Source organism: Ascaphus truei, chromosome 11, assembly GCF_040206685.1.
Source record: "Ascaphus truei isolate aAscTru1 chromosome 11, aAscTru1.hap1, whole genome shotgun sequence".
Lineage (NCBI taxonomy): Eukaryota > Metazoa > Chordata > Amphibia > Anura > Ascaphidae > Ascaphus > Ascaphus truei.
Window position 1 is genome coordinate 46,851,757 of NC_134493.1, and position 13,549 is coordinate 46,865,305.

Here is a 13,549-nt window from a genome sequence, read left to right on the forward strand (position 1 = left end):
TACATGCGAGGCGGGAGGGGAGGAGAGCGAGTGAGACACAGGGGAGATAAATACATGCGAGGCGGGAGGGGAGGAGAGTGAGTGAGACACAGGGGAGATAAATACATGTGTGGGTCTGTGTGTGTGTGGCTCTGTGTCAGCGTCTTTGTGCGTGTCAGTATCTCTGTGCGTGTCACTGGCTATGTGCGTGTGGTTCAGTGGCTCTGTGGGTGTGGGTCAGTGGCTCTGTGGGTCTGGGTCAGTGGCTGGCGGTGTGTGGGCCACTGGCTCTGGGTTTGTGGGTCAGTGGCTCTGTGTGTGGTTCAGTGGCTCTGTATGTGAGTGTGTGGGTTAGTGGTTCTGGGTGTGTGTATGGGTCAGTGGCTCTGTGTCTCAGTAGCTCTGTGGGTGTGGGTCAGTGGCGTTGTGGGTGTGTGTGTCAGGGGCTCGGTGTGGGTCAGTAGCTCTGTGTGTGTGTGTGTCAGTGACTGTGTGTATGTGTCAATGGCTCTGTGTGTGTGGGTCAGTGGCTCTGTGTGTGTGGGTCAGTTGCTCTGTGTGTGTGTGTGGGTCAGTGGCTCTGTGTGTGTGTGGGTCAGTGGCTCTGTGTGGGTCAGTGGCTCTGTGTGGGTCAGTGGCTCTGTGTGTGTGTGTGTGGGTCAGTGGCTCTGTGTGGGTCAGTGGCTCTGTGTGGGTCAGTGGCTCTGTCTGTGTGTGGGTCAGTGGCTCTGTGTGTGTGTGTGTGTGTGTGTGTGTGTGTGTCAGTGGCTCTGTGTGTGTGTGTGTGGGGGTCAGTGGCTCTGTGTGTGTGGGGGTCAGTGGCTCTGTGTGTGTGTGTGTGTGGGGGGGGTCAGTGGCTCTGTGTGTGGGGGGGTCAGTGGCTCTGTGTGTGTGTGGGGGTCAGTGGCTCTGTGTGTGTGTGTGTGTGTGTGTGTGTGTGTGTGTGTGTGTCAGTGGCTCTGTGTGTGTGTGGGTCAGTGGCTATGTGTGGGTGTGTGGGTCAGTGGCTCTGTGTGTTGGTGTGTGGGTGTGTGGTCAGTGGCTCTGTGTGTGGGTGTGTGGGTCAGTGGCTCTGTGCGTCAGTGGCTCTGTGCGTCAGTGGCTCTGTGCGGCAGTGGCTCTGTACGGCAGTGGCTCTGTGCGGCAGTGGCTCGGTGTGTGGGTCAGTGGCTCTGTGCGTCAGTAGCTCGGTGTGTAGGTCAGTGGCTCTGTGGGTCAGTGGCTCGGTGTGTAGGTCAGTGGCTCTGTGGGTCAGTAGATCGGTGTGTAGGTCAGTGGCTCTGTGGGTCAGTGGATCGGTGTGTAGGTCAGTGGCTCTGTGGATGTGTGGGTCAGTGGCTCTGTTTGGGTGTGTGGGTCAGTGGCTCTGTTTGGGTGTGTGGGTCAGTTTCTCTGTGTGTGTGGGTCAGTGGCTCTGTGTGTGTGGGTCAGTGGCTCTGTGTGTGTGGGTCAGTGGGTGTGTGGGTCTGTGGCTGTGTGGGTCAGTTGCTCTGTGTGTGTGGGTGTGTGGGTGTGTGGGTCAGTGGCTCTGTGTGTAGGTCAGTGGCTCTTTGGGTGTGTGGGTCAGTGGCTCTGTGTGTGTGGGTCAGTGGCTCTGTGTGTGTGGGTGTTTGGGTCAGTGGCTCTGTGTGTGTGGGTCAGTGGCTCTGTGTGTGGGGGTGTTTGGGTCAGTGGCTCTGTATGTGTGGGTGTGTGGGTCAGTGGCTCAGTGTGTGTGGGTCAGTGGTTCTGTGTGTGGGTGTGTGGGTCAGTGGCTCTCTGTATGTAGGTCAGTGACTCTGTGGGTCAGTGGCTCTGTGTGTCTGTGTGGGTCAGTGGGTGTGTGGGTCAGTGGCTCTGTGTGGAGATAACATTTTTTTTAGATCTATTTATTATATATTTATCTTGCCTTTGGCTGTATCCTCCCCTCCAAATTCCGATTACATGGCTGCGCGACATCACGTAATGCTCATTGCCATAACAACGAGCCGCTCCGTGACGTCACGCAGCATCAAGTTGACATGACAACGGGACGCATTATGGCGCCGAGGCATCACGTAATTCCACATTGTCATGGCAACATGTCACCGCCTGACGTCAGTGTCTCGTTGTCATGGCAACAGGGTGCGTCATGTGATGTAATTTGTTTTATAAATAATTTTTTAATGTGTCCCGGTTTTTCATTTTGAAAATCTGGTCACCCTAATAATAGGAAGAATGGGACAATCATTATGTCATGGGGAGAAGCGCTTCAGACATTAAAGTAACATTTAGGAAAATTAATCCCTGCTCCAAAGAGCTTACAATCTAATTGTAATCCATCCCCCAATAGTCTTTAAAATGATCATCATATTAACCCTTTGGCATTGCAGTCCCACTACCACGTGACTGCCCCTCAGTGTCAGCCGCATCCCAATCACTGACACGTGGTGTGCCTGGTGACTGTCCCGAAGGATATAAAAAGTCCGGACTAATCGAGCGCAGAGCCACTTGCCCGAGCAGCTCCACCATCGCTTGCCAGCGCCTAATTAGCGCGAGACTTCCTCTCCCTCGCCGTCTCGCGGGAAAAAAAAGTTCCCATAACGCCCCGCGAACTCTGCGGCCTCCCTCTTTCCGCCATATTGAACCGGTGAGTAGCTGGGCGACGCGGGCCTGGCCGCAATCCGTGTAATATCTCGGGCATCCCGTGCTGGGGCGCACCCCTGTCACGTCAGCGGGAGAGCGCGGCGCCGGGGCTCTCGGGACGGCCCGGTCTGGGTGAGGGTTGGCGGGGGTTTGGCAGGGAGATTGGCGGTTGAAGTAGAGAGGTGGGTTGAGGCGGCCTCCCGCTGCTCCCTCACGGCCGGCGCTGTGCTGCCCCTGCCCGGCTTACCTCCCTGGCCCTGATTCCTGTGTGACCCGGCGCTGTGCTGCCCGTGCCCGGCTTATCTTCCTGACTGATCGCTGTGCTGCCCGTGCCCGGCTTACCTTCCTGGCCCTGTTCCCTTTGTTACCCGACGCTGTGCTGCCCGTGCCTTGCTTATTTTCCTGACTGATCGCTGTGCTGCCCGTGCCCGGCTTACCTTCCTGGCCCTGTTCCCTTTGTTACCCGACGCTGTGCTGCCCGTGCCTTGCTTATTTTCCTGACTGATCGCTGTGCTGCCCGTGCCCGGCTTACCTTCCTGGCCCTGTTCCCTTTGTTACCCGACGCTGTGCTGCCCGTGCCCGGCTTACCTCCCTTGCCCCTGTGTGACCCGGAGTTGTGCTGCAACCTCGAGTGTAAGCAGCTGCCTCTGGGCAGGAGTGGACTGTGTGACTAGAAATAAAATGCATAACCCGGTCCTACTCTTTGTCCTGCTTCAAAGCGGCTCCCCCCATCCACTCTCCTACGTGTTTCATGTAATAGTGTCAGGAGTTGCTGTGTGATTGTTTCATGTAATAGTGTCGGGGTGCTGTGTGCTTGTTTCGTGTAATAATGTTAGGGGTTGTTATAGCCTTGTTAGGGGGTGCTGTGTGCTTGTTTCATGTAATAGTGTCAGGGGGTGCTGTGGCCTTGTCAGGGGTTGTTGTGTGCTTGTTTCATGTACAGAATTGTTTTAATCTAATTGGTATGTCTGTGTTTAGGCATACCCCTCCCTTAATTGTTAGTCAAGTGGCTGTGTTTTAGTGTATTTAAGACCATCCATATAGGCTGTGAATCCATTTGGCTGTGTGTCAGTGTATGGCAGAGTTAATTTTGGAGGCGAAGACTTGAAGATCTGGACAACTTTGCAACTGTGACCTTAACTCTCTAATCTGTTATTATTTGTACAATTCTATCCTCCAGTATCTGTGTAGACAATATCTGCACCTCACTATGCCCTCCCTATTGTTTTTTCTGTTTACTGTGGCCTCGCTCCTTTGTGAATGTCTCTGTTCTCTCCCACTTCCCGCTGCAGAATTATTTATACACCTCTCTCCAAACAACTTCTTTACCCCTCAATAAAAAAACACCCACACAAATTCTCTATTCAAACCCCCTATCTACTCCTTCCTGCTGCTGGGAATCTCCCCTGCCGGAAGCCAGACTTAAACACCTGATCTCACCCACACCTCCTGCCATCTCTTCCCCTGCAAATGGTGTTAACCTCATTTAATTCTAACCTTTAAAACTTGCCACACAACTCAAGCTTCCCAATAGCGTGCACTCATGGCTATTGTCGGTCACTCCTACCACACTGAAGAGCTTTCAATCTAACCTTGTATGTTTGTACTTATTAAATACCCTCGTGTAGTAATGATCTGTAAAGCAGTGTTCTTTAAACATGGTGACATGCAGGCATTGACTTTCTGGGTGTGATGTGGCTGGTGTTCCTGTTTAGGAGTCGGCGCTCTGTGCTTGCTATTAAGATATTACTATGGAAGGTTGTTCTTGAATTGTAAACTCTGGATCAAAGGTTCATTTTCTTGTTGTATTCTAGTAGGTGTGCACCCAATTGTGGTACTTCCCTGGTCTCTAATGCTGTGTATACACAATTACCTTTGCCATAGTTTCTCCTAGATGTAGTAAAGCGGCCAATCGCTGCAGGGTTTATTTGCTCTTTCGGTTTGCCTTATTCTCCTATGTCTTGTTTTTCTGGTGGTTTGAACAGGAACGGATGTACAAATAATCTGTCATGCTATGTATATTTGAGATGGACACCCAGACAGAAGGGATTATGTTTCAGGGCAGTGAGGCATGATACACGATCAGCTAAACCATACTGACCAGAGCATTCATACAAATACTTTTGTTCTGTATGTATTTGATTAGTTCGATCATAATTATTTCTCCATCTGTTATGTCTCATTTGTCTTAATTACATCCTTGCTATAATTGTTTTAACACCTGCTATTTAGCCACTGTCTGCTCTATAGAATGAACCGTAGTATGTAGAATATTTTTTTTTTTTTCTGTGACAAGTTCAGTGACAATCATACTGTGGCTGGGTACCTTAAAAAATAATTTAAGTCGTATTGAGTATTCGGGTCTGACTGCGAATGGGGAATCGAGTAACCTAACTCTTCATGTCCATCACAGGCACCATGGTGCGCATGAATGTTCTTGCGGATGCTCTGAAAAGCATAAACAATGCAGAGAAACGTGGTAAGCGGCAGGTTCTTATCAGACCGTGCTCCAAGGTGATCGTGCGATTCCTTACAGTGATGATGAAGCATGGTAAGTACCAGCTAAAATAAGTGAGCTGCAGCTTTTATTGTCCAGAACCTAACATTTTGTATGGCTTTAAATTTCTTCCATTATCCCCTCTTATCATGTTTGAGACCATGTTTATGTAGTGTAGTTACGCATGGCACATACTGGGCTAGATCAGTGGTGGGCAACTTCAGTCCTCGAGCCATCAACAGGTCAGATGGCCACCTCTGCTGAAGGAGTGATATCCTGAACCTGACCTGTTGGTGGCTCTTGGACTCGCGTTGGCTACCTCTGGTACAGCTGCATCTGAAAAAAAGGATCCTATATTCTAAGTTGTTTAAAACCTTTCACTGCCAGAGGGGCAGCATGCCACAGCCCTTTTGGCACATCGATCATGTGATCACAGTATCACTGCATTGAATTGATTGCTCTGGTGATGGCGCGCTGAATGCATTTCCCCCCAGAAAACAAGCAGAGCCCATGGCATAGCTACTAATCCTGGAGGGCCCAAGTGATTAATGCAGTCATGTTTTACATTACACTGAAGACTACAAAGTAGAGGTCATAACAAATAAGTTTGCTTGGGCAGCGCTCTGGGTGCCTGCCAAAAGCATTACGCTTGCAGTTGTGCACTTAGGGCGCCCTCTTGCGTAGTCACTTGTCCATTAATGATGTACGTTCCATTTTTAGGTGGTCTGTAAAATCCCTATGGGCTGCGTAATACTGTAATTGTGAAACGCTTTGAGCTCCATTGGGAGGAAAGCGCTATATGAAATAAAGTTGTTTTTATAGCACTCTGCACATTTTGCACTTTACACATGGTCTACAATTTATATATTGTGCCATGTGTGAAATCCTCAATGTTAAAATGTATAGATTATCTAAAAAAAATTGGCATGTGGCACATGTATGTATTGGCTTTGCTGACCTGTAATGGATTTTTCTTGCTTAATTGTATTCTGGCACTTCTCAATCTGTTGCTATATGGAGGCTGCATACGTCGTGACTCTGGAGTAGCACATTTTCCGATGCTTGTTTATCTCTGTTGGTTAATATGCCTATCATTTCAATTACAGGTTACATTGGTGAATTTGAGATTATTGATGATCATAGAGCTGGAAAAATTGTCGTTAATCTCACAGGCAGACTTAACAAGGTAAGAGTCATAGGGGCCTATTTAACTGGAGCATGTTTGTTTCCCCCTACACTGATCTTATCGGTTTCACACATTCCCAGCTAAGTTACCTGCATAGAATACTTTTTTTTTAGCACATTTTTTAAAAATGCGGTTCAAGCTGTCTTAAAAAAAAAAGTATTTTAATATGTGCATCAATACAATCTACACACGGACAAGTGATTAGCAATTTAGCTAATCTATCCATTCTCTAATCAATTGCTGAAGGTTTGGCTGGGGGTCCACTAAATGCATCCTGGGTCCTCTTCTGCTGCACTGACAGACACAGTTCTGTGAGGAAGGGAAGATCATGTGACCAGGCAGGCACTAGATTAAATTGGTCCACTGCTAGAAAGGGCAGGACTCAAAAGTGATGCTGTTTCAGAAGGGGTGGGGGATGTGACTTTGTATATGGTTGCTATAGGAACAAAAATGTCTGTCGCGTTAGAATACATTAAAAATGCATATTTATTTTTTAAATGCTTCGTGTATTTTCTCAGTGCAGATCTGATTTATTAAACACATAGGATATTGCTTTAAATGATTGGACATTCACAGATTTCACAATTCTATACTGGGATTAAAGTTTGCGTAAAGTTTAGTCACGTTATTTGGAAATGCTTACATTCCAGCTAGAATAAACGGGGCCCAAGTGAGCCTGTGTCCATATTTTCAGGGTGTTAGCACTTCTGTAGCATTTGCCATTTTTGTTAACTATTGGTTCTTTTATTTTCATACAGAATTTAAACGAAGGGGTCCTCCTGACCAGAGTCGTGTTATTTATAGCTCCAGAGGACCCCCTCCCCGGGTTCCCAAGATAATTACTAGTTTAATTGCCAATGTTTTCCTGCACTTTAAGGCAAAATGGCTGCAAAATGTTGCAAGAGGCCGGTATCAAACCACAATGTCATCGGGCCTTCCTACTGGACAAACATTTAAATGTCTAGGAAGTAACACTGGTAGCTAATCTGGTCGGTATCTCAGTAAGCGGGGTGTCTCCAGAGCTAAAAATGGTGCCGTTTACCTCAAGCCACCTGGTTAAATTGTATGATATAATAAATATGGACGTTTGACAGGATTGCTGCTTTTAACAACTTTACATATTGTTTTTCTCTTAAATCGCATACATAAATTCAGGCACGAGTCTGTCCCACTGAGCTTACAATCTAATTGTGGTGCCTGCGGCAGAACTGGTGTGCCCAGGCTCACTCATTAAACTCAGTTAGGAAGAGCTTTGTTAATATGTTAATGAACAATATTGGTGCATTCCCCTATATTTTCCAAGTGAGATTTATGCTATATATGCCATGGTATTAATGTATGGGATATATGCCATGGTATTAATGTTTGCTATACAGTATATGCCATGGTATTAATGTTTTGTATTGTGTTCTGTAGAATTGAGCTGTAGAATTGAGGAGATATGTGCATCATTTAGCACAACACATACTGTTATGACTAGTTGTGTATGTCACCTGAGGAATGACTAGACAAGCCTGTGCACAAGTGTCTGCCATTCTCAGCATGCAGCTGTTTAAGTCTTAGTGAAGGGAGACCTTTGCTTACATAGCTCTACACTTCAGCGGTCTGTTTTTAAAACTTTTAAACTATTGTATCCTATTGTATCTCTACAATTTTGTAATTCTTTGATGCCTTAGCAGGGAAAAATAGTATAAAGTTACTGTTAGAAGCAGAGTTCTAGGTGTACTGATATTAAACTGCTGGTCTCCCTACCCAAGTACATCATCCAGTCCTAGTTATAGTATTGATTATTGGGTGCTAAAATGTCTTAACTTCCCCTCTAAGCCTGACTTAAAGCTGCAGACCAAGCAATATCCTAGATGGTTTTTTTTTTAAAATCAATCTGTTCTGTACTAAAAAAAAACCTGACATTTATAATGTAACTAGCATTTTGTTACCCCCCCCCCCCCGTGCTGTATGTAACTAATCTTTGTGTTGCAGTGTGGTGTCATCAGCCCCAGATTTGATGTTCAATTGAAGGACCTGGAGAAGTGGCAGAACAACCTCCTGCCATCACGTCAGTTTGGGTAGGTACTTGAGAATGATTAGTTGTCTCTGCTAGTTCTCCCTGACTATGCTGAGTTTTTTATATATACTATTTTTGACTAATGAGCATTGATTGAGAAGTGGTATTGGGCTCTGGGGTTAGACCCTGGGCACCCATGAATCCCCCAGGAGACTTTTCTTAATGTTGTCAGTCTTTATGGAGTAGTTCTATCATCCATGATGGAGCAGTCGTAGTATCGCGCGTGCTGAGCTTTGGCCCTCTCACCCCTCGACCTTTCTTTTACTTAAAGGGGTTGTGCATTATAAAACAAGAGAATCCACTGAAGTACAAGCAGTACTGTGACAAAAGTATTGCTTTTAATGTTTGTACCATCTGGATCCTTTCTCCAGAATTTCCTCTAAGGTTGTGTTTTTTTTTTCTCCAAAGGGGCAAAATCATTGAGTTTTGTCCTCCAAGGAGTACTGTGTGCATTGCAAAACAGGGTTACTCAGTGACTGTTATACCAAAAACAGGAATCTAGATATATCTATCCTAAAGATTTTAACATGTATGTATATCTTTATATAGTGCCGCTCAGGTACATGGCGCTTTACAATACATGTGGCCTAATATTCGAACACATAATGGCAATATGCGCTTCAGACAAAACACAGGGGCAAAAGTCAATTTCCCAAAGATTATAATCTACGTGTCTGCAATAGATTATGTTGCGCTCCGTATCAAAATATGTATTAATTACATAGTAGACGAGGTTGAAAAAAATGTCTAAATTTAGCATAGGTTGAACTTGGACATCAGATACAAATATAGGATAAAGTATTTACAGTATAATGATCCATAGGAAGGCAAACACACCTCCGTGAAATCATCTAATCTCATAGAGGGCGGGGTACCGTTTGTCCCGACTATAGTACGGCCTCGCACATAATACAACCGTAAAGTTTTGAAGGTGGGCTGCGCATATAATCAGAGTACCGTTTTCAGAAGGACATTTTTAGGAAAAAACATAGCACTTTATTCAGGCCAGTACGGTATATTTCTTTTAGATTACTCCCTGGATTACGTCCCATGTTTAATTATTTGGTATATCCCTGATCTTTGTAAAGATGCCCAACGTAAAGTGACACATGCCACGGGGTGACGTCACATGCCGCCTCGGTGTCATTTGATCCCTGTTGCCATGACTGTGGCGTCAAATGAAGTAGGCCCACTTAAGGGTGGGAGGGCGCACACAGCACCAGAAGTTGGCACACCCCTGCTGTAAAGAACCCTTTCCTTTGTTGCTGGTGAAATCTCCTTTCCTCTTACCTTAAGGGGTGACCCCGTGTCCTTTGTACTGCCCCTGGGATGAAGTTATTTTCAAATATTCTTGTATTGTCCCCGAATATTTGTATAAAGTGATAACATTGTCTCTTACATGCTGCTTTTCTAATGTAAACAAATGTAATTTAGCTAGCGCCTCCTCAGATTTTCCATCCCTTTTATTAATCTAGTGGCTCTTCTCTGTACTTCATAAATCTTTATTCAGTGGTGCCCAAAACTGTGTTCCATATACAAAGTGTGGTGTAACTCAGCGGTGCGCAAAGTGGGGGGTCATGATATTTTCTGAGGTGGGCGGCTGTTAGAGGCCCCGCGCTTCCCCGAAGGCATTTACAATAAATGCCAGAGATCACGCAAGGCCCTAACTTTTCACTTTCAGCGATGCCTCACGATGGCAACCGAAGCCGTGCTAAGAGTTGAATACGTTTACCACATAAGCCCACCCTGTTGAAAATCGGCTGTGAGATCGACAGTTTTATGACGGAGGAGAAAAAAAAAACCTTTAGAAACGACTTTTGAATCCTGTCTCACTATAACCGCACTCGTAACTTTCTTTCTGTAACTTGCACACGTAGGCTACATTAACAGATTCAGGCGCTCATCACGGTAACTAGATTAATCACAACAGTCTTAATCCTAAATTTGAGTGCCAAATGGATATCTTATTACCTCTTAACCATGCGGTGTGTGTGATGTCAGAACATGCCGCTCTGTGCCATGATTACAGATTTGTAATTTATGCAGAGATGACATCACATGATATTCTCACTTTTAATAGTCACTCTTGGCTTGAATACTTTTAGCCACATCCCCTGAACCTTGCAGAACCCCCCAGAGAATGCTTTTTTGAAGGTAGTCCTAAAAGGAGCCTGTTTATAAAGTTGTCAGGAGAGACGTATTTTCTTCCCATCTCTAGGAAAACTGCCCTCGTCGAGACTATCCGCTCTCTACCACCCTTATGGTACTTTTAGTGGGCCATACAGGATAGGCCCCCACACGAAGTTCTCTTTGAAAACCAGCACAAACCTGGAGAAAGTCCTGACCTGTTACAAACCCAAACATATTGTTTTTTTTTTTTTTTTTTTTACCAATTGTAGCTCATTAACCCCTGAAGCACCAGATGGATTAAAATACCTCTCGTGACACCACCAATGCACTTCTTACTCCGTTAACTAGTTGGTTAATATAGAGGTTGTGGCTTCCTCCTGCTGTACTATTGCAATTGATTTCTCCCTTGTTAATGTTGAATAATTTTAAATTTAATAAATATGAAACCACTTTTTGCTCTCAGATATCAAATCAATGCAATGTTTTTAGTGGAACTATTTGGCAGAGCATTAGATTAAATCAAGGGATATGAATTCTATGCAAACAGTTAACTTGGTATTTATCTGATTTGCAGCCTTATGTATTGTCTTGGTCTTCAGCTGTGAAAAGTTTGTGTGCAAACGCTTACATTATTGTGGGTTCAGTGTGAATGTAATGGTATTTTTTTTTCTGTGCAAGCTGTGATTACTCTTAAATTGACGATGCAATCTTTAATTGGAGCCAAGAAGTTGTGCCTCCATACTATTGCATGTGAAGCAATATAGAATAGCTGAAAATGATGCTGAGCTCGCTTCCTCCTGTGAGTGGTTGGAACAGTAGGCGTTGCTTCTTTAAGATGCGCATAGATAATAGTTCTCCCAATGATATAGAATATCTAAATACTTCCAGTTGTTATAGGTTTCTTCTTGGATGCAAGTAGTTAAAATAGTCCCCAGTTCAAACTGTCAAGTACTTTTTAAGTTGGGTTCACCCTTAAAAGACAATATTAGTAGTTTGTCAAATGAAGGTTAGAGGCTGTGCAGCTGTAATTATTGGCTGTGGCTTTTAGTCTTGTGTAAACATAGAAATATAAAATATGTAGACTTTGTGTGCTGCAAGGTGTATCCTGTACATGAAAGGGTGCTTGTATTCACCTAATTACATGATGGTCTGGTGGCTCTTAAAGTAATGTAGATTAATTCTGTTATTGAAGAGGTTTTATTGAATTTATTTTAATATAATGCATTTCATGGAGTATTGTTGGTTTCTTTCAGGTACATTGTGCTGACCACTTCAGCTGGCATCATGGACCACGAGGAAGCCAGGCGAAAACACACGGGAGGCAAAATCCTGGGATTCTTTTTCTAACAATGTAAAGCAGGCAAATAAACTGTTATCACAAACCTGTGTTTCATATGCTTGGGTTTATCTGCACATCAATCATGGATTTATTACAAATTGTTTCAGGTTCTGTACTTTATTTTATTTTTTTCCTCCCCCCTCTGAAGGCAGAGATCAAAAGGACCCTGCTCAATGTGTGGTTTAAGGGGCAGCACTCAGTGTTGCTATTTGTTTTTTAGTTACACGATTGATTCCAGTGCTGAACCCCATTAATTTCAGCTCAAGCACCCCCTGTTTTCTAGATACTTGCCTCTGTAGGTGCTGCCGCTATCCATGTTTGAAGGTTCCTCATATCGTGGGCCTATACTAAGCTGTAAGGGATGATGTCACGGCTTCCTATTGGCCTGTAAGTGGCAGAACATTTAAAGTGGCCTTTGGATTGGGCTAACCTAATCTTGTTGGAGCGGCTATTTGCAAAAGTCAGCATCCCTGAACTGAAGTTAATGTAGTTCAGTTCCAGAGACCCCCTAGTTCAAGTCTAAAAATAAATCAACAACATATACAGTGACCTGGAGTCCTGCGTGTGAAGGGTTGCTGCGTCAATGCCCGTTGGCATCTTTCTCCCTGCGCATGTCCAACTCAAAGTTTAAAATACTGTATATATTTCCATTGAAGTGGGGTTTTTCTGCAGCTGAATTCTGTTCATTTCAGTTCTGGGACCCACTGCTTCCAGAGATGCTTGCTTCTGAATGAGATGCCAGGATATCCCTTCCTTAAAGATCCTGTGTCACATGGGCTAATGGGAAGGTGCACTGGATGTCACAGCTTCCTATTGGTGCAGGGGAGCTTGGGAAGGTGGCCATTACATGAGCCGTAGCAGCTACTGGCACATTCTAAAGAGCTATGTGTGGGGGTCCCTGGAACCGAAATGAATGGGGTTCAGTTCTGGTGCCCCCGTGCTCCAATCCTGTTAAATTGCAAGAGATCTGTTTGGATTGCCTCGGTGAGCTATTGTAAATGGAGTATCGGATTTTAAAACTAAACTGCTTTGGAAAGGGTAAAAGACCACTAAAATGAAAATGAACCAAAAGTGATTAGTGCGGCTATAACCTTGCAAAATAAAACTTCCTAGTGTAACTGCAGTAAGTTAAACATTCCACCACTCTTACAAATAAGACTTCTAAGTTCCCCACGAAGAAAACAAATACAACTTGTACATTGCCTTTACTTTTAGAAAGCCACATGAGGTTATAACTGTCCTGTCAGAGGAAGGACATGGAAGGGTACAACCGTCTACTTAACACATTATCACACGAGGCTTTCATTTCCAGAAAGATCGTATTACATTTGGTTCCGATGGGTGTAATGTAACATCAGACATCCTTTCCATCTGCCTTGATGTGAAGGTGCCGGGCGTCACCCCCAACAGCCAACTTTAGGTTAACCATACATTGCAATATTATTGGTTTATGAATGACATGACTAATATTTTAGACATTTCTGTAACTGGAATAATGCTCATCCTTTTGTCATAGTGTAGGCATGATGTCATTTCCATGCCTCGGAGATGTGCGTCTCCACCGCTTCACATCTTGTGATTATATATAACTTGGACACAAGAGGGCAGACTAATACTTAGATCGTTCTAAACGCCTCTAGTGTCTTTTGAATGTAACGAAAGCTGTTTTTGCTAAAGCACACAATGTGTAGATTGAAGGGTGCAGTGCCACCTAGTGTCAAGGCAGAGCAAGAAGGAGTAGTTTTAATG

General features: G+C 44.7%; 1 protein-coding gene across 1 annotated transcript; it reads left to right on the forward strand.

Annotated features, from left to right (window-relative positions):
• Positions 1-2,461: 2,461 nt before the first annotated feature.
• On the forward strand, positions 2,462-11,843 carry RPS15A (ribosomal protein S15a). The gene is made up of 5 exons (XM_075566072.1): positions 2,462-2,587; positions 4,997-5,134; positions 6,187-6,266; positions 8,247-8,332; positions 11,715-11,843. The coding sequence occupies exons 2-5, from the start codon at positions 5,002-5,004 to the stop codon at positions 11,806-11,808; spliced, it is 393 nt and encodes a 130-aa protein (XP_075422187.1). The 5' UTR covers positions 2,462-2,587; positions 4,997-5,001; the 3' UTR covers positions 11,809-11,843.
• The last annotated feature ends 1,706 nt before the right edge of the window (positions 11,844-13,549 follow it).